This window comes from Lagenorhynchus albirostris, chromosome 2 (genome assembly GCF_949774975.1).
Source record: "Lagenorhynchus albirostris chromosome 2, mLagAlb1.1, whole genome shotgun sequence".
In the NCBI taxonomy this organism is placed as follows: Eukaryota; Metazoa; Chordata; class Mammalia; order Artiodactyla; family Delphinidae; genus Lagenorhynchus; species Lagenorhynchus albirostris.
In genome coordinates this window covers 166,552,177-166,573,442 of record NC_083096.1, presented here as the reverse complement: position 1 = coordinate 166,573,442, position 21,266 = coordinate 166,552,177, and the positions used below count along the sequence as shown (strand labels likewise).

Below are 21,266 nucleotides of genomic sequence, written 5' to 3'. Positions count from 1 at the left end.
GGAAGGGCCACCAGGAGAACGAATGTCCCCTCCCTAGGCAGTACATTCCTGTCATTCTCCCACAAAGCTATGCAGACATGTAGACGGAAAGAAGGGATTTCAAGATCCTCTTTGGCTTACTTTAGTTCTCAGACCCCATGAACGATGAACTAGAGTAGAGGTCAGAAAACCCAAGTTCAGGTCCCAGTTCTGTTACTAGCTGCACGACCCTTGGCACTTAAACTCTCACAGTCCTGAGTTTCCTCATTAGGCAATTAAAGATGAAGGTTTTATTTCTATCAGGGCGAGATGGGGTACAGCTTGGCCATCAGACCCATCTCCCCTGCCTACCCCCTTGGACATATGTGCCTGTCCTCTCTCCTTCAAAGCAACCCCAGGGCTTCACTTTAAACTATTAAGCGGCCCTTGGAGGACACCCGTGTGACCTTGCAGTAGGCAAAAAGTTCTTAAACATGACACACAGGAGCTAAACATAGAGGGAACAATGATAAATTGGACTATGATAAAATTAAAACTATTGTTCATCAAAAGATACCATTAAGAAAGTAAAAAATCAAGGGACTTCCCTGGTGGCACAGTGGATAAGAGTACACCTGCCAATGCAGGGGACACAGGTTCGAGCCCTGGTCCGAGAAGATCCCACATGCGGTGGAGCAACTAAGCCCGTGAGCCACAAATACTGAGCCTGCGCTCTACAGCCCGTGAGCCACAACTACTGAGCCCACGTGCCACAACTACTGAACCCCATGTGCCTAGAGGCCATGCTCTGCAGCAAGAGAAGCCACCGAAATGAGAAGACTGCACACCGCAACAAGGAGTGGCCCCAGCTCGCCACAACTAGAGAAAGCCCACGCGCAGTAACGAAGACCCAACGCAGCCAAAAATAAATAAATTAAATAAATAAATTTATTTTTTAAAAATCCCACAATTTGTGAAAAATGCTCCATCCAGCCTCCAAGCACAGCATCTGACTGATTTACATTCGCTCACCCAAATGGGAAATCGACAAATATTGTTTGTGGAATGAATGTAAAGTCAACTGACTCATCCAATGACACAGAGCTAATAAAACAGCTGATCCACACTTCCCAGAAAGCGCTCTAACTGCCAGCTCAGTCCTTTCCCCATCTTTCCACTACATCCAGATGCCCCTCCTACGGAGGCAGCAGCATCAGTAACCATCATAAAGAAAGGGGCCATGTGTTGGGTGTTTACTCCATGCCAAGCACTGTCCCGAGCCCTTTAATTATTATATGTTGCTGAATCTTCACAGCAGCCCTGGGACATGGATCTTATTATCCTATTTTACAGATAGAAAACTGAGACTTAAAGAGAGTTTGAATACCATGCCTAAGGTCACACAACTGGTAAATGTGACCTTGGTCTGTGTGTCCCTGAAGCCTGTGCCCTTTGCTTCCAGCAGACCAGAGGCCACCCTGAGAGGGGTCATCGCTGTCACTGTGCCCTTCCCTTTGCCAGGTTCCCGCAGAGGAGAGAGGACTACTTCTTGGTCCTCAGCTGTCTCATCATGATGAGAATTGGCTTGCGGACGGGTGCTGGAGCCAGCTCACACAGACACACAGGCCAATGGTTCTCAGCTCTTCTCAACTCCACGTTCAGGGGTGTTACCTTGTTGGCTTGAAACTGGCCACAGGGAGAAATCAGCAAATGCTCTAAGTCAGGGCTTTGTTTCCCTGGAGAGCCAGTTGTTCGTCCTTTAGCAGCACACTGCTGGTTGACAGCTTTGCTTTTTTTTTTTTTTTTTTTTGCTATAGGCCAATAGTTCTCAAACTTGAGCTTGTATGAGAATCACACAGGGGACTCGTTAAAACAGACTGCTGGGCCTGCCCCCAGATTTCTAATTGTGTGGGTCTGGGGTGGGGTATGATTTGCATTTCAAACAAGTTCCCAGGTGATGCTAATGCTGTTGAGAGCCACTGTTCTAGGAGAGCCACAGAATCACAGAATTTGGGGGATAGAAGGGTAGGTGGTGCAGAAGTTCCAGGTCGGCAGCCCACGAGCAGAATTTGGCCCACACAATGTTTCTAGTGATTTTGAATCTTTTGCCAATGCTTGGGAAGTACATGCAAAACTCTGCATTTCTGACTTTTGAAAAGTCATTAGATCTGGCAACACTTATCCTGGGACCCTGCACGGTATTAGCTGCCCAGCACTGAAGAGCAAATGCCCATAGTTTCCTCCCCTCACCGGTCTCAGTTTTAACCCTACCTGCCTGGTCCCTACAGGTATCTGAGTGTAGGACCCTGCTAGATCAACCCCTCATTTTACAGAGGGGAACTCAGGAGCCCAGAGAGAGGAAAAAGCTTTGCTGAGAGTCGCACAGCTATTGAAGAAGTGGCAGGCACATCATTGGAGTCCATTACAGAGATGCACTGCCTCCCACAGACCATCCCCTCCCCACCCCCAAATGGGATCCTCTTCACCCCCAAGCAGCTCATGGAGGTATATCTCACCTGCTCACAGAAGATTCCTATAATTTGGGGCTATGGTCGTCTCTCTTGTTAGAACTGAGGGATGCAGACCTCCATGATTTCTTTGAGATACCTCCACAACGATGAGCTCTCATCACCCACCGCAGGTGCTCATAACCTTTACAGCCAGGTTTCAGCCACATGACCTTGGACAACTAACTCCCCCGAAATATCATTTCTTAGGGAAAGCTAATAATACCTCACCAGGTGGTTGTGAGGATTGAATGAGATGATGACGTAATGATTTTAGCATAATGCCTAGCATTTAGAAAGCAGTCAAACAGTACTGTCATCAGTAATATTATTATTGTTATCACTAACTCAGTTCATCTGGAAAAATCTATCCCTGTGCCCAAGTTACTCTTCCATTATATGTGAGTCACATTCAGAAGATAAACAACTGCCCCCCACCGCAAAAAAAAAAAAAAAAGGAAAGAAACAAGAAGATAACTTCCAGAAGGTGATGGCCAGGGTTCTGATCATTGCTGTCCATTGTCTGGGGGGCACAGGACCTGACTCTGGTCCGGAGACCCACGGTCCCACCTCACTGCGTGACCTTAGCCAAGCTCCTTCCCTCTCTGGGTCTCAGGGATGGGCTGTACTCAGCATTTTCCTACATTAACATATCAAATCCTCTTAACCACACAGTACCTGGCCTCAAGTAGCACCCAACACCCCTAGAGGGGAGGAATTATCATTATCTTCATTTACCATCGGGTGACAGAGGCTCAGAGAGGTTAGGTAGCATGGCCCAGCTAGTAAGGGGCCAAGACCCCACAGCACACTTCACCACAACCTAAACCACCAGGGGCTGAAAAACAGGCTCAGTTGACTTGAGCCTGATCGCCTGCTCTGCATTTGGGGAGGACTCGGGACTGTCTACCTTTGCCCTGCACCTAAGCTGCCTGCTTTAGAAAGAAGGGGCCTGGACAGGTGATAAGTCCATACACAGTAGGGGCTGGGCAGAATTTCAGAATAAATTGGCCAACGAATATTCACTGAGGCCTCTGACTGCCCGGCCCTGGGCACCACCCCCCTTTCCCCGGCCAGGGGCTCTGGGCACACTCCTTCCTGAGCTGGATGGGGTGATAAGGGGATGAGCCAAGTGACCTACGTGGAAACCTTGGTCCACTTGACCTGAAGCGCCGTCAGCACAATGTTGGTGATCCCTCCGAGTAGACCCGGCAAGCCGAAGGTATACTGCACGCCGTAGGTGTCATGGAGGTCCAGCGTTCGTTGAAGACACACCTGGGAACAAACACCATTATCAGCAGATCTGCATGTGGGACTGATACTCCTTACCCACCCTTTCACAGACCCTTGGCATCCAGGGTATCCAGGGGGATGGGCATTAGGACTCAACTAAATAAGTGCGTCTCAGATTTGAATGTGCACTCACAGCACCTGGGGAGCTCATTAAAATGCAGAGTTGGATTTAGTGGGTCTGGGGCCTGAGATTCTGCATTTCTAGCAAAGTCCCAGGTGACACCAATGCTGGTCCGTTGTCCACACTACTCACATTTGGGGCTGATAATTCTGTGTTATGCTAGAGGCCCTCCTGTGCACTGTAGGAGGTTTAGCAGCGCCCCTGGCCTGTACCCTCTAGATGCCAGGAGCACCCCTCTCCCAGGTGTGTCAACCAAAACTGTCTCCAGATATTGTCAAATGTCCCCAGGGACTGATTGAGACCCACTGGTCTAGACCAAACCTAACTGCCATCCAAGAGACTACATGGCTGATTAAAAGGCAAGAATCTGACCACACCTCTAGACGCCCAGTCAGTACTCCTTCCATTTCATCACTTGGCCTCCCAGATGGCTGGGAGCCAACAGATGTGGATACCAATGCAAATTTCATCAGGCTAGTTCCCTCCTTAGAATCCTCATTGCCTTGGGAATAAAAATTCAGACTCTTGAACTCGCCCAGAAGGTATTCCTGAGCACCTGCCATCTCCCAAGGCTATGGTGAGAGGCACACTCCCTGATGAACTTTATGCTTCAGCCCAAAGAACATCTTTCCGTTTCCTGGTTGGGCCACATGCTCTTCTTGTCACTGAGCCTTTGAACACACTGTTCCTTCTGCCTGGAGTACATTTCCCACTTCTTTCCCTGGCTAATATAAGTTCTTTGTCAATGCTCGGGTGAGACCTTCTCTGCTCTGGGAGGCATATCCTGACCTATCTCAGGCCAGCTTAGATGTGCTCCAGTAGCAGTTAACACACTGTGTTGCGTTTATTTGTCCATTTCCTTCACTACACTATAGCTTGGGAAGCAGGAAGACTGTTAAAACAAATGTGTTGAATGAATGAATGAATGAGTGAATTAATGAATGGAAAAATCAGTGAATCATCTTTGAATCCTTCCTGCAGTGATAGACTAAAGGAACCTGAGGCACAGAGAAAGTGACAGACACTGAGCCTCATGATACTTGTGATACATGTTTTTTGGCCACGCCACGGGGCTTGTGGGATCTTAGTTCCCCAACCAGGGATTGAACCCGGGCCCTCGGCAGTGAAAGCTTGGAGTCCTAACCGCTGGACCACCAGGGAATTCCTGTGATACACGTTTTGCTGAATATGTCCTACTTTCATCAGAGGATCTCAAAGCCAGAGGAGATAAAAGACACGCGCTTCCACTCCAAAGATGAAAAGCAGACTACCCCATCTTTTGGTCAGATCGAACTGTTGGTAAGTTCTTCCTTATTTGGGTTTGAAACTGCCTCCCTGAATATCCACGGTTCATCCAAATTCATCTTCTTGTGTCACCCAAAAGTCTATTCCTTTTTCCTCCATCAGGTCTTCAAACCTATGAAGATCTGTTGCTCCTAAATATTTCTCTTAGAAGTGTGTGATAACAAATCGGCTATAATGGCGCATTCTGATGTTACCAGTATATGTAGAATATTGAAGGAAGAAAAATCCATCCACTTAGAAGAAGAACTAAATAATCAGAAGTGGACGTGACCTGGATCATCAGCCCAGCAACCCTCTTTTGAGTGCTGCCCTTCCCATCCCTATTCACATGGTTCATGGACAGCAGACTTGCATGTATGATGTGCCCTACCTCCCACCCAGCCAAAGATGGGCACATTATCCAAGTTAGACCAAGGAGCCCCTTCTCCAAAGAATTTGCAACTGGGGCCAAGAGATTTCACCTGGCTGCTTTCTTGAAGAGAAAGATGACACTCCACCATGTGGAGTAGGAGAAGAAGAAGGAAGTCTACAGAGTGAGAATAAAGCAGATGTTCAGGAAAAGCAAAAAAAGAAGAGCGGGGACTTCTTGGGTTCCCCACAAGACTCGCATCCCTGGTGCCAGCCATTCCTGGGCTCCCAGCAGCATTCCTGTCCTTGGGTTCAGTGATACCCCAGTAGCCTTCTAACAAATCCCCCTTATTCCTGAGCAAGCTTGAATATGTTCTGATACTTGCTCTCCAGATCTTAACAAATGCACCATCCAACTTGGGTGGATCCCTCACCCAAGCTCTGAAGCTAAACTGAGAAGGTGCCAACGGCTGCCTAATGCAGCCCTTGGCACTACAAGATGGCCCGCCATGTTCTAGGGGCCTGGACCCTGGTGGAAGCCAAAGCAGCAGGTGTTCATTGCCCAGCTCCTTACCTGCAGGTACATGGCTCCCCAGATGGAGATCAGCCCAGCCAGGAGACCCAGCACCATGGCAAGCCAAGGAGAAGGGATCAGGTAACAGGGGGCGCCCACAGCCACACCTCCTGCCAGCACCGCATTGTGGATGTGAGTCTGCAGAGGAATAGCTTGTGGGTGAATGAAATGACATATAGAGGACAGGATCTCTCTAAATTACTTGGTAAGCCGGTAGCAAGAAAACAGTGTAACATCTTCCCTGCTTCTCTGATCCTGAAACCATCCCCTCCCCTCTGCTGAGAGTTCACCAACGGTCTTATCTCACCCCACTTCTCAGGCTCAGGGAGGAGTCACCCTGATTGGGAGTCATTTAGCCTGAAAGTGCAGTTACTCAGGATCCTAGCCATGCTCACACTTAGTTGTGATGTGTCCTTGGGCGCTTAACCACTCAGTGCTTTAACTTTGTCACCAGAGAAATGGGGTTTTGATTGTATCTACTGATACGGTTATTATGAAAATTGAGTCACCATATATAAAACTCTGAGCCCAATGCCTGGCACAGAACATGAGTAAATGCCCCCCAAATATAAGCCATTATTATTGTTTTTTACTATTATTATTATTGGCTACTTGGTGCCGATGTCACCCTGTATTATTGGACCCCATCCCAAGAGCTGGCCCTTGTTCCTGGGTCATGTCTCTGCTATGACCTTCACCTCCTCTAGAACTGGGGCTTTGCCTTGCTCTTATGCTACTGCTCTCTGCCTCTCTCAATTCTACCCAGATCTTGGAGCTCTGGGCCCTGGGACCAGCTTCTGGGCTTCCCCGACCTGATGCCTACACCTGCCTCCCTGGATGTCGCTACCTTGTCTGATCCTAGACTCCCTGTGACCATGGAGCTCACCTGTGGGGACCCTCACCTCCCCTTAGTGCTGTTAACCTGTCATCCTTGGCCATCTTCTCTCCCCTTCACGCCCCCCCTACCCCCCCCGCCCCATCTGTCTAGACTTTCCCATCATGTCTGGCTGGCTGACCTCATGCCCTGATTATCATGGGACCTTGTTTTGTCTTTAGTCTACCATCTCACGGATCTCTCCCCTGAAAACTCACACACAGACTCGCAGCTACGTTGTTAATAGCAGCTAATATTTGCCCAGTACTTATTAGCTCTGGGCACGAAGCCCTTTACGTGCATCATCTCTCAATTCCCACTTTACATATGAGGCAGTTGAGACTCAAACAGTTTAAGTGGCTTGGCCAAGTTCAGATGGCTAGGGAAACAAAGATCTTTACTTCTGATTCCGTTTATTCCATTCTTGAAATTTCTTCGGGGAAGGGGAGAGGATGACTCATTCTACCCCAGTTTTTCTCTGCTGACTCTTGCTTATGGGAGCTGGCTTTAGTAACCACCAGAAATGGGGTTCAGACTTGGGTTTGTTTGATGTCAAGGCTGATAGATTTAATCACTCCCCCCAGAGGGCCTTTGCTCATTTGACAGTCTCCTATGTTCCAGGCCCATTTTGACAAGGCAGTGCTGATGGGCTGATGCCCCACGATGCCGCAGACAAGACCCCATCACCCGATATGCTCTTTCCCGACCTGTGGGGCTGGCGCTGAGGCCGGCGGGTTGGGTGTGAATATGTGTGTCAGGCCTAGAAGACCCAAGTGCTGCCCAAGGGACAGCCCCCCTCCTCACCATGTTGATCTTCCCTTGAGGGTGCGCCAAGGCTGACACTGAGATGGCTGTCACCATGCTGACAGCAAGGGCGTAGTAGGTGTTGAACAAGGCCTTCTTCCTCTCGTCCGGAATGTCCAGCAGAGCGGAGTTGAAACTCGGCCAGAACATCCACAAGAAGAGGGTGCCTGGAGGCCAGAGAGGGTCAGTGGCCGGAACCAGTATTCCTGCTCCAAAGCCTGAGCCAGGGGCACTTCAGACAGGAGAATTCTGGACCTGGCAAGTCTCATCTCTGTCACTTTCTTGCTCTGTGACTTTGGGCAAATCATGTCTCCTCTCTGAATTCTTAAGCTGGTAGGTCCCAGCTAACATAATTTACAGGCAAGGAAACTAATGTCCAGAGAGTTGAAATCACCAAACCCCAGGCCTCCTGACCCTGGCCTGTGATGGCTTAAATGCTTATTTTAAGAAATTAATGGGATGCTTTCATTTGGCCCAATGGCCTGGTATTCAGTTGCCTGCTGGCGATCTCACTGCCTGATTTCCTTCTCCTAAGCCTCTCCCAGCCTCTAAGTTCATCACTTTTACTGGAGCTCTTCAAACTATTGATACACCACTATTACTCCTCTCTTCCCACTCCCATTCTTTCCTCCACTCCTAGGCCCGGTTTTCTTCATGTGTCCAATTCTCTGCTTTAAGTTGAGGACAAAAGGATTGGATAACCTTATTTAAACTGAGATGTAATGAGCCTCTCCTCTCCTTTGGATATTAATGAAGAGAAGTTCCCTAGAGGGGAATTCAAAGATGTGAATTCATCAGATACCACTTGAAGAAATGGATCATTACCGAGGGGCTTCAGACACCCAGAGAAGGTTGGAAAAGGAGAGAGATTTTCCTCTTTTGGAGCCTCTTGCCCACCCCAGATCCGAGCCCGCCCACGCCACCTTGTCCTCACCCAGCATGGCGAACAAACTGGGGCTCGTGGCCGTCTGTTGTTTGTCCTCCGCTTCATTAGGCAGAGGCTTCGGGAGGCAGCAGGCCACAGTCAGCCCGAAACAGGCCGCAAACACGTGGATGTACATCATGCTTATGTGGTTGTCCATCTGCAACAAAACCCAGCGGGAACAGTGAGTGTCAGCATCTTCTGCCCACAAGGAGGGAACCTCCCGTGTTCCTTGGAGAAAGTTCTGACTTCATGTAGGAGGCGTGACTTGAAGTCAGGAGACTGACCCAGCCCAGCAGCCCCCCTTTCAGAGGAGTCCCGTGAGTTGCTGTGTATTTTTTCCCGACAGGTTTCTGGTTGCTTTATTTATTTAGTTGGCCACGTCTTGCAGCTTGCAGGATCTTAGTTCCAGGACCAAGAATTGAATCCAGGCCACAGCAGTGAAAGCGCCGAGTCCTAACCACTGGACCGCCAGGGAATTCCCCTCTGGTTGGCTTTAAACACTTTTGGCTGAAGTCCACTTAGGTGGGAGAAGAGCCACACGGACATGTACCCCACTGCTTCCTACATTTTGGCAGAATTTCAAATTTTGCGTAGAGTATGAGTGATATGATCTTTGCACCATGAAGCAGCCAGAATTTTTATAATACTGAACTAAAGTGTTCAGAAAATTCCAGCTATATGTTCATTTTGCTTTATGAATATCAAATTTAGTAACCCTTCATAACTCACTTCGTGGGCTACTGGTAAGTCCTGTCAGCTGTGCCTTCAACAAATATCCAGGTTTGGCAAAATTTTCACCACCACGCTCCACTGCCCCACCTTGGTTTAAGCCACCATCAACACCTTCCCAAATTTTTGCAGTAATCTTCTAACTGGTCTCCCCATTTCCACCCTTGTCCCCCAACTGACTCTTCTCCACGTAGCAGCCAGAGAGACCTTGTTAAAATCTTAGCTCATGGCATGTTTCTGCTCAGAATCCCCCAGTGAGGGGGGTGGGAATTCCTCCATGTCTCCCTCAATGTCAAAGTCAGCGTTCTTCCTACGACCTACAGGACCCTGCATGATCTGCCCTCCCACAACCTCTGTGACTCCACCTCCTACTCATTCCACACACACTGTCCTTGCTGTTCCTCAAACCCACACTCATGCTCCCACGTCAGTACCACTTTGCACCGTCTGTTCCACTGCCTGGAGTGCACGGTGGAGGGAGTGGTCCACCCTGGGTACAGGCAATAAGGGAATGCATTGTCTGTAGAGAATTTAAAACAATTAAAGCAACTAAAAGCCCATCTGCTTTTTATTATCATCATGTGCCAACAATTCTAAACAGTGTCACTGACACAATCCTCCTCCTGAAAGAGGCAGACCACTCCCACGGCCCTGCCTTCCATCTGCCACTGTCCTCAGATACCCACGTGACTTGCAAACCTGCTGCCTTCAGCTCTTTACTCAAAAATTATTTGCCCAGGGAAGCCTTCCTTGGCCAACCTCTCTAACACTTTATCCTCCCTCACAGCTATTCCTGTCTGCTTTCCTCATTTTATTTTTTTCTCCATAGTACTTATCACTATCTAACACACTGTATCTTTTGCCTATTTTATTGTTTATTGGCAGTCTTTCCCTCTGGAATAGAAGTTCCATGACAGCTGCATTTTCCCACTGCCTAGAAGAGTGCCTGGTACACAATAGGCTCAGAATAAATATTTGTGAAAGGAATGAATGAATGGTAAGGAACCTCAGTCACACATAAAAATGAAAGTCTGTGGAATTCCCTTGTAAGAACTGAAGAAGTCTTGCATTTCTAATCTCTCTGAGGTCCCCCAGGAATCGTCAGCTTGGAATACTCATTTCTTGAGTTGCCTTTACTGGGAACAGCTCTGGTTTCTGGCTCTAGTTTCCCCTGAGCCCTTCCATGCAACAAACCCAGGCTGAATTGAAGTTTTTGAGGAGAAGCAGTGAACTCTCAAAGTCAGTGCGAAACCCTCCCCGGGACCAGCTAAACTAAAACATTGAAGCTGCAGAGAAGAGAGGAGATGGCTTTGAATTAATGCAGCTTTTTAAAACAACCACTATGAAAACCGTAACAAAGCAGGAAAAGGCTTATAATGCATTGCCCACAGTGGGCTTTCCATCTCTGGGAACTGACCTCTTTCCTTGACAGTTTTTTTTTTTTTTTTCGGTACGCCAGCCTCTCACTGTTGTGGCCTCTCCCATTGCGAAGCACAGGCTCCAGACGCGCAGGCTCAGCTCACGGGCCCAGCCGCTCCACGGCATGTGGGATCTTCCCATACCGGGGCACGAACCCATGTCCCCTGCATCGGCAGGCGGACTCTCAACCACTGCGCCACCAGGGAAGTCCTCCTTGACAGTTTTTACCGTGGGAACCGCCTTCATAGCATTTGCTTGCTATGTTTAAATGTTTAGCATAGACCACACTTTTGCAACCCCATTTTGGCCTGTCTTTAATGTTTTTTTAATCCCAGAAGCTTTATCAAATGGAGACAGAGCCCTCCCCTTTCACCTTCTCAGCCCTCATCCCCGAGGTCCCTCCTCACAGCACCATGACTCACATTGAAGGCTTCCTTGCCGACAATCCTCGTGGCACTAAAGGCTGTCACCTCTATCAATGTCATCAACAGCAGCTGCAGCAGGTTGACCTTCCCCAGGATGACACCCACTGAGATCAGCACAGATGTAGCGCTCATGGTGGATATCTGAATACTGGGGAGAGGGGGCAAGACAGGGATGACTGAGAAGGAAGGATGCCTCCCATTCATTCATCCACTCATTCAGCAAACACTTGTTGAGGACCTACTCTCTGCCTGAAACTTTTCAAGAAACTGGGGATGGAGTAGGAGAGCAAATAGACAAAATTTCCGCTCTCATGGGGATGGAGGCTGCCACGTCTGGGGTCTCCTTCATCCCCTCCTCCACCCTCAGGATGGCAGCCACACTCTGATTGATCTGCATACACTCATCTGTATTGAGGATGCTCCGAAGTTCTCATAGGAATGTCTGATTGTTACCACGGGACCGCTTCTGGGATCTGACTACTAGGATTCTGCCCTGGGCTTCTCTTCTACTGTCATCACTCACAGATGCTCAATAGAGGGCGCTCTTCACCTGCCCGCCCATCCTTCAGGCACCACCACCCTCCTCTCTCCCTCTCCCTGTAGTGGAAAGAGACTGGGTTTGGAAGTAGGACAAGCCTGGCTTCCAGTTCCAGCTTTTCCACTTGAACAGCTATTTAATCTCACTGAGCCTGTTTCTTCATCTGTAAAATAAGGAGGATGATAATACTTATCTCATGGGAGTGTTGCGGGGATTAGAAGGAATAGTCGTGCATGTGTGTCTCGCACACCATGACTGGCACAAAGAACTAACTCAGTGCTATTACTGATTCCTTCTTTCCCTTGACAAGTGAGCAAGCTTAGTGCAGGGATTCAGAAGGAGAAAACAATTTTTGTTTTCAAGACACTTACGATTAGGCTGGGGAGACAAAGCGACATCATGACCCTGTCAATTAAAACCATCTGCAATATCATGAGGCCAGAGGGGTTCACTGGAGGGAGAGAGCAATGTGAACTGGACTCAGGGAGGGCTTCCTGGAGGAGGTGGCACTGAGCTGGACAATCCATTGTGGTTAAACCAACCCACCCTCCTCTGGCACTTTGCTGAGACCACCCCTCCCCCTGGGAGCTGATGATGATGATGCTACAACCACCACCACCACCATAATAGTGACAGTAATAATAATAATATATTGAGCATTATGTATAACAGGCTTGCAAGTACATCATCTCATTTAAATTTTAATCCTCCAGGTAGCCCTCTGTAAATGGTGCCAGGGTACCATTCAGTACCTCCATTTTACAGGTGAGTACATTGAGACTGGAAGAGGTGACTGTTTTGGTAATGGCCACACAGCTAGTTAATGACAAATGTAAGGTTCAAACCCACCCACTTGGCCTGGATCCAAAGCCTGTGTTCTGAAGTCTGGACAGACTGCCCACTGTTTGCTGCCAATGTAGTGTCCTACTTAAGGCCCAAGGACTTCAGAGGAAAAGCCAGAGGAGGCCAAAGGTATGGGGAAGGAGCCCCACAGGGGCCAGGAATTACTTGACATGAAGGGTCACTCAGTGCTTCACTGTGGCTGGCCATGTTATCTTTCGGGTGAGTGCGCATTTAACTGGCAAAAGCCTAATTCAAGAGATTCTGTGCCAGTGGGAGGATTTCAGACCTCAGGGGCCAGTTGGGACCAGGGAGGGATTGAGACAGCGAAGTACGGTGCTTAGGACAGTCTTGTTCAGGCTGCCATGGTTGGAATCCTGACTCAGCCACTTCCTGGCTGTGTGGCCTTGGGCAAATGACTTAACCACTCTGTGTTTCCATGTCCTCATCTATAAGAGAGGCAAGGCCTATGGAGCTGTTGGGAGGGCAAAGTGAGTCAAGCAAAGTAAGGGGGTTGGTTATTGCTATGATAGGCCCTCCAAGACCTTTTAACATACAGCATTAAAAATATCACAACCTTCAGGGTTCTTTTTATTTTCATATTTGTTCCAATAACCATTTACTAAGTCCTTACTATGTGAGGAAAACAAAGGAGGACAAAACTGAATAAGACAGGCCCCCGCCCTGAAGGGACTGGTCATCGGTGACTCAAGGCAGAACCGATTCAGTGCCAAGTCAGGCCTCGAGCTGGTGAGGCGGCAGGAGAGGGAGAGGGCCGTCTGAGAGGCAGGCCTGGACACCGCCCACCAGCCCAGCCAGAGCAGGAAAGGTCAGGAAGGAGCCCATTGTTCAAATCCGTGAAGCCAGCCCCATTGGGGGTCACAGCTGGGAGGACCCAAGTGGTCAGGGCAGGGCAGGGGCGTTCACTCGGGCTGTAAATGGCCTCTTCTTGTCTTTCCGGATTGACAGATTCCTGCAGGCAGGACGTCAGAAGATGGGGGCAGCCTGGAGATGCCTGGAGACTCAGGCTCAGGAAGCCAAAGGCTTGCGTGACCTTAAGCCAGGGCAGCAGAAACACCAGACCAGGACCACCCTATTGGAGTTCCCCCAGAATGCCCTTTGTCACTTCCCAGGTGATTACTGGGGGGGGGGGGGGGGTATTGAATCCCCATGGGGATCAGCTGTAAAATGGTTTAAAAGAAAAAAGGTGAAGAGTTTTTTTCAGGGCCCGTGGGGAGCTGGCTACATTGTGTTTCTTCTCAGGACCACTCTGCAGTGTGTGGGAAAGGTTACAGAGTTAAAACTGAAGTCACTTCCACCAGTTAGCTATGTGACCCTAGGCAAGTGTCTTATGAGCTCTGAGCGTCTAGTTCCTTGCCTGTACGCCACATCAGACCCCTACTTGGAAGGGCTAAACAAACAATGTTTGTGAAGTGCCCAGCACAGAGCCTGGTTCATGGAGAGATGTTTAACAGCAGTGCCCAGAGGTTTAGTAGGGTCTCAGAGGGGAGGGTAGAATGGCCTTGAAGGGGTCCCCAAGATACCTAAGGTGGGATTTACCCATCATCTGGGCAAGACAAAGTTTCAGAATTGGATAAAACCAAAAAACAATTTTTATAGAAAAATTTTACCTGGTTCCTCCTATTAAGTGTGAATGACTCAGGGGCAGGTATGTACAACTTAATGTATGTGTGTGTGTATATATATATATACTCTTGTGTAACCATCACACAGGATAACATAGAGAATGTTTACTGCACCACGTAAACTTCTTTTGTGCCCCTTCCTAATCAATAAACACCACCTTCCTCAGGTAACCATTATTCTGACTTCTAGCAACACAGGTTAATTTTGCTAGTTCTTATAAAGGCATCTAAAGAAATCAGAGTTAATTTAAAGAAACTAAAGACAAGGCTATTTCTTGTCCACCAGCATTTGAGGACTGAGAGTACTTCCTTCTTTTCAAGAGACTCTCTCTCTGAGTGTGAGATTTCTATTTCTTTTTGTCTAATCTCTATTAATTTTTTCTTTGAACTAATATTTATTGTATAAGTTTATGAAATCAAAATCAACAAAAATGAAAGGATACAGGGTGGGCTGTAGATCTGGGCCCCTTGTGATGTCACAGAGTAGGGTTGTCAGATAAAATAGAGGATGCCAGTTAAATTTGAATTTTAGACAAACAATGAGTAATTTGTGAGTATAAATAAGTCCTGAATATTGCATGGTGCCGGTGCTAGAAAGAGAAGGGGACAAGCCAGCTCTTCTAGAATCTGCCCTCTTGGGCCCCAGACTCCCAAGGACCCAAAAGTGATCCAGTGGCCGTCCAGTTACCTGGAAAGATTGAGGACCATCTTCCTAAGGGAGAGTTGGTTCAGGAAGCCATCCAGCAGGACTGTCAGCTGCACCCCGAGGGCCAGCATGAAGAAATTGAAGGCCACGCTGCTCCAGCAGTGTCTCCGCAAAGATGTGTTGAGGAAACCCAAGCCAAGGACTGCCATGATGGTAACATCCTGGAAGTCTGCTCAGGGAAGAGATGTCGAGAAGGAGGAGGAGAAGCAGAAAAGGTGGAGGGTTGTGTGAAATTGGAGTTTTACAGAACGGCAGCTGGAAGGGACATTGAAGATCATTGAAGAGTGCTTAGTCAAGTTACTTCCCCTCTTTGAGCCTCAGTTTTCTCATCTGAATAATGGGGATAACACAGACATACCATGCAGGTTTGAGGGAAGGTTTAACTGAGCTAATGCAGGGCCTGGCCCATACTGAGTGCTCAGTAAATGCAGCAATTATTGTTATTATTAAACACAATGATATGAACACGTGTAGAGCATCAGGACAAGTCCTTACACATAGTTTACAATCAGTCAAGGTACTGACTCCTGCTTTTGAGAATCCGGTTCAACCTCCTGATCATGTGTGAGAGAAAATAAGGCCACAGAAGCTGGTGACTTAGCTCAGGTCATGCAGAAGAGGGGGCAGAAGCGGGTCTAGAGGTTCATAGGCAAGAACCAAAATTATCTTCGCAGAAAACGGCTCTCTCCCTTTGACCCCTGCTGAAAGGGACCTGGTGGGCCAGCAGAAAGCACCAGAGCCACATGGGTGATCCTCCCCTTTTCCAGCCTCGGACCCTGCACAGGGGCTGCTGTGACAGATGAGCGCAAGGGACTTAGCTAATGTTCCGGAGGGGACCAGCAAAAGGAAACAGGCGGATGCTTTGAATTAATTCCAGGTTTGCAAAATGGATAACAGTTTGGGCTCTGGAACCAGATAAGCTTGGGGTCATATCAGGGCTCCGGCACTTTCCAGCTGTGTGGCTTAATCTAGTTATTTAACGTCTCTGAGTTTTAATAACAGCCGACATTTATTAAGTGTTTATCAAGTGCCAACACTGTTTTAACCACTTCACGTAAACTATCTCATTTAGTTCTCACAAGCATCCTTCAAGGTGGGTGCTGGTTTTTTTTTTTTTTTAATATTATTTATTTATTTGTTTGCCCCGGGTCTTAGCTGTGGCCGGCGGGCTCCTTAGCTGTGGTATGCAAATTTATAGTTGCAGCAGGCATGTGGGATCTAGTTCCCTGACCAGGGAACGAACCTGGGCCCCCTGCATTGGGAGTGCAGAGTCTTAACCACTGCGCCACCCGGGAGGTCCCGGGTACTGTTATTATCACCATTTTACAGACAAGAAAACCGAGGCACAGAGGGGTTAAGTAACTTGCTCCAGCTGGTAGAGTTGGGATTTCAACCTAGACAGTCTGCTCTGGAGCCTGTGCCTTGAGCTACCACACTATCTGCCCTCCTGCTTTTCTCACCTATTAAATGGGAAAAATAATCATACCTCTCTCATCAGGTTGCCAGAATCAAACAGTATGAGGCACATAATTGCTCAGAATAGTAAAGACTATTTCATCAACAAACACCAACTATGTTCGTATGTGTACAAATGCCTGGAGAGAGATCTTGAAGGAATTTTTTGCCCCATGGAGATTATCTCTGGGTTTAAGAGAGTTTTATATTTTAAACAATTTTCAGTGTTAAAAATTTCTACAACCAGCACGTGGACAGTAAGTAATTTTTTTTTAAAGGAAAAAGCATGGGCTTTGAGGTCACACAGTTCTGTTTGACTCCACCTCTATCATTCCCTATTAGGTTAAACCATATTAAATTGCCAACATTTGACCATTTTGACCTATAAAAATGGCGGTTTTTATGTTTCAACCTCTTAGCTGCACGGCCTTGTGGGTTGCTTACTTTCCTCATCAGCTAAATATGGGCACTTCTCCCCCCCTCGGAGGGTGCTGGGAGAGCCAGAGGAAGTAATGTTTTGTTCAAGAGCTTGGCACCATGCCTGGCACACGGAGAAAGCTCAGCACCATCATCACCATCACAGCAATAAGAACTCACCTGGTCTCCACCCTTGGCTCTGATAACAAGGAAGCTCTCATTTCCAGATCTCTCCAAAGCCTCTTCAATTTACATTTAAATTCACTTTCATTGAAAAATACACACACCTAGAATCTTGCACATAGGACTTGGGTGGGTGTTGACGATCCCAGGTCAGTCTGACAAACACCGGGTTGTAGGAGAGCCGGGCATCTCCACGGGATCTGGGGACTTGGAGTGGGTGAGAAGTGGGCAATCAGGAGGATTCAACTTCTTTCACCTTTTTTCTCTGACATAAGGGAGGGGGAGGCCATGTTTCCATCTCCTGCTTGCATCCCCTTAGGAATGGGGGTGGGCAGGGCACATTTTGTATAGGGGCTCCTCTTGGGATCCCTCAAATTCCTTCAGGGGCCGAGCAGGAAACTATGTATACAAAGGGTACAATGTGTATTAGGGAGTGGTGAGGGCTATGGTCAACTGGAGACTGCGAACCCCACTTTAGGTATTCAAATTCAATCTTTTCTTAAACACTGCTGTTAAAAAACAAATAAACTAACGAACAAACAAACACATCCACCATCTTGCAGCAATGCTATATGCAAAGGGTCCAGATTTATCAACGTTTCCATGAGTAGGGGGATCTTGCATTTTCCTCTCATTCTACAGAAGGGGACCAGAGACAGCCTGTGACTTACTTAAGGGCACACAGCATGTCAGTAGCAGAGCCAAGCTCTGGACTCCTGGTGCAGTGCCCTCCCATCAGGCTAGGCTGTCTCTTGCTCTTGTTTGCCCGCAATGCACTAAAGGACCTTGGGCAAGTCCCTTGCCCTTTTTGGGCCTCCGTTTCCCTATCTGTAACACATGGGAGTCGGACTCGATACTCTGTAAGGACCTCACCACTCTGGTGTGTTCAGAGGAGGGGGGCAGCGGGTGGGGAGGGGAAGGGCACCAGGACTACGGCAGACGTCGGGCTCTAGAGATAGAAACCTCTTGGTTGGGGAGTTTTATCAGGCACAGCTGCCATGCCTGCTGCCTGGTATAGGCACTCAGGGCCCTCCTCCCAGGACCCCACAGTGTCCTTGAGGGTGGGGCTGTGCTTCGGCCAGGGGGATGAAATTAGGGTGGCAGTTTCTGGGATCTGTTGACAGAGCACATTCACCCCAAACTGGCCAGTAAATCACATTTGATTTCAGGGTCCCTTTACTCTCACCCCATGCATCCTCCCATTTCCTCTCCCAGCCTCTCAGGGCTCTGGCCCACCCCTGCTCCTCCCATGTCTCACGACCTGGACCCCAACTTCAGCGCTGGGTCCCAGCTCACGGCATCCCCACTGGTGTCAGCCTCTGCCTCTCAGACCCTGAGCTGAGCCCCTCATCAGCTGCTGGTCTGATAAGCTAATGATGCTAAGGTGTCCAGGGGTGATAAAGAGAGGATTGCTGCAGGGGCCCCAACAACCGGGCCCCAGAGGGGAGTTTTACATACTGTCTAAGGCAGGCCTTCAGAAGTTTATGAAAGTCCCATGACTTAGAGAAAGTCTAACCTGGGAGTCCTGCAGGACAATAATTACCATCACTGTAACAGCGGGCACATACATGGTGCCCGCCACATACCAGGCACTCTTCCAAGTGCCTGCCAGCCTTAACCTTCAACAAGCCCATGTAGGAGGTACTATTTATTATCCCCATTTTACAGATGGGGACAGGGAGGCACAGAGAGGTGCTGTAATTAGCCCAGGTCACACAGCTAGCAAATGTTGGTGGCAGAGCTGAATCCTGACTCTGTGGGCTTAACCACTATACCATCCTGCCTCTCCATACATTCTTTGCTCTCCATAGTGTCAAATGAAGAGTGTGGGCCTCTGAGTCAGGTTGTCAGAGTCCAGAGTCTGGCTCTATCTCTGTGTACCCGCTTGCTAGTCTGTAAAATGGTCTGAAACAAGAGCACCTGCTCAGAGGTTTGCTGTGAGTACTGAGCTCGCTGGCTCCTTTGAATTGCTTAGCCTAGCACTGGGTGCACGGTAAGTGTTAGTAACTATTATTCCACACCTGCCACTTGTTAGCTGTGACTTCAGGCAAGACTGTTCCCCCTTCCTTCGGCCTGGCTGCCCCTGGGAGTCTCACTCTGTGTCCCCACCCACCCTAGCCCCTCCCTCTGGCCTGCAGACCCTTCAGCATCGACAGCTCTGAAGCCAGGACAAGCTTCTGTCCCTCAGGCCCTGGGCTCGGCCTCCACACCATGCTCCCCACCACTGACTGGGAGGACCTCTGCAGCCCCTGTCAGGGACCATCCACGGAGCCCCATGCTGCCTTCCCCTTCCCCGCAGCCTCTCACCCCACCCTCACCTCTGCAGCAGCCTGGGAAAAGAAAAAGAGATTGCCCAATCAAAGGGGCAGTCAAGGCTGAGATATAGAAGGTACCAGGATTTGGGGGTATTTATATGTCACTGGCAAAGCCGCTCTTGTCTTTTAGTAGCTCTGCTTACTGCTTCTAAGGCATATGGGGGCAATTGGGTGGTAGCCACAGTGCAGGACCCAGGATGGTCTCCCAATGTGGCAGCTTGCAAGCAGGCTCTGCGTGATAGGTTGTCAGAGTAATGGCCCCCAGTGAATCATGGCTTCCAGTATAGACCCCTCCCACCTGAGTTGAGCCTTGTGATTGGCTTTGGTTAATGGGACATTAGCAAACACCATACAAGCAGAGGCTTGAAAAGCACCTGCTCATTGGGGCTTGCCCTCTCTTACTGTGGTAACACATTTGCTGCCATGTGAAAAGTCTGGGCTAGTCTGCCGGAACCACATGGGCTAGCTGCCAGCCAGCACTAACTGACGAACATGCAAATGAGGTTATCTGAGGCCATGCAGCCACCTCCAGGCTAGAGATGCATAGTGACCCTAGGTAGAACTGACAGAAGAACTGCATCACCAAATACAGCCAAAATTGCTGAACCATGGAATCATAATCAGGAACAAGTTAGATGATTTCTGTTTTGAGCCACTAAGGTAAGGTTGGGGGTGGTTTGTTATGCAGCAGTAGATAATGGATGCACTTGCTTCCCCCAAGCATCTCACAGGCACCTGAATCCCAAGCCCAGAATGAACATATCATTGTTCCTTTATCCCACAATCTGCCCCTCCCCTTGTGTCTCTCATCTCAGGAATGGGCTCCTTCATCTGCCAAATCTCACATATGAAGCCATCCTTGACTCCTCCCTCGTTTTTGCCAAGAACAGCTGATTTTATCTCCTAAGTAGCTCTTGAATCTGACTCTTCACTTCTCCTCTATTGTCCCTGCCCATTTGGCCTCATCACAGGTCATCCAGGCTAGTGGTCATCAGAGTAGGGATCACACCCCTCAGAAGATGCTCTAGACAATCCATAGGGGCTGCTGGAAGAAGAGATATGAGCACTCTAGTTCTATTCATTTTTACTAACAAAATTAAGAAATTAAAGTTTATTCATAATAAAAGACAATACTCTTTATCAGTCTTGGTATGTGTTCATTCTTCTAATCCTTTTGACAACTAAATAAGTACTATCATCATGTGACAGAGGTTAAAACAGAGGCAGAGAGAGGTTGAGTGATTTGCCCAAGGTCTCACAGCTAAGAAAGGCAGAGGCAAGATGTGAATCAGTCTAGCTCCAGTAGTCCTCAAACTTCCATGAGCGTCAGAGTCACTTAGAGCGTTTGGTAAAACACAGATTGCTGGGCCCCACCCTAGAGTTTCAGATCAGTAAGTATGGATGGGGGCCCGGGTATTTCTAACAAGTTCCCAGGGGATGCTGAGTGGCTAGTCTGGGGACCACACTGTGAGAACCACTAATCTAGGCTCTTCTACCCCTAAAGACACTTGGTGAAGTTTGCAACTCTGCAAGCATTTAATGTTGAGATGAACCCAGGAGCCTCCTCTCACTTGCTCAGGATGTCAGACAGCTTAGTGTCCTAGCTTCGGAAGGTGTTCTAAGGGAATATTGGGCCACTGAGAAGGGGGGTGACATGTGTTTCTCTGTATTCGTCATGGTGCAACTAACGACAGGGATTTGTTTTTTTTTAAATTTACCTCTATATTATGGAAAAGTTTAAGCATACACAAAAACAGAGTGAGTAGCATGATGAACCTCATGTACCCATTCCCAGCTTTGATGATTGTCACATGGGGTCAATCTTGTTTTTATTATCCTTGTTTCCTTTCTTCTTCTTTTTTTTTTTTGGCATGAAGCAGACCC

General features: G+C 48.4%; 1 protein-coding gene across 1 annotated transcript in view; it reads right to left on the bottom strand.

Moving 5' to 3' along the window:
• The window catches only part of RHCE (Rh blood group CcEe antigens), a 33,199-nt gene that overhangs the window by 7,924 nt on the left and 4,009 nt on the right, over positions 1–21,266 (bottom strand). Inside the window, exons 2-7 of the mRNA XM_060141023.1 lie at positions 14,995–15,181; positions 11,280–11,430; positions 8,719–8,866; positions 7,785–7,951; positions 6,107–6,244; positions 3,607–3,740 (exon numbers count right to left, since the gene is read on the bottom strand). Coding sequence (XP_059997006.1) covers positions 3,607–3,740; positions 6,107–6,244; positions 7,785–7,951; positions 8,719–8,866; positions 11,280–11,430; positions 14,995–15,181 — 925 coding nt within the window. The remainder of the gene's footprint in view (positions 1–3,606; positions 3,741–6,106; positions 6,245–7,784; positions 7,952–8,718; positions 8,867–11,279; positions 11,431–14,994; positions 15,182–21,266) is intronic.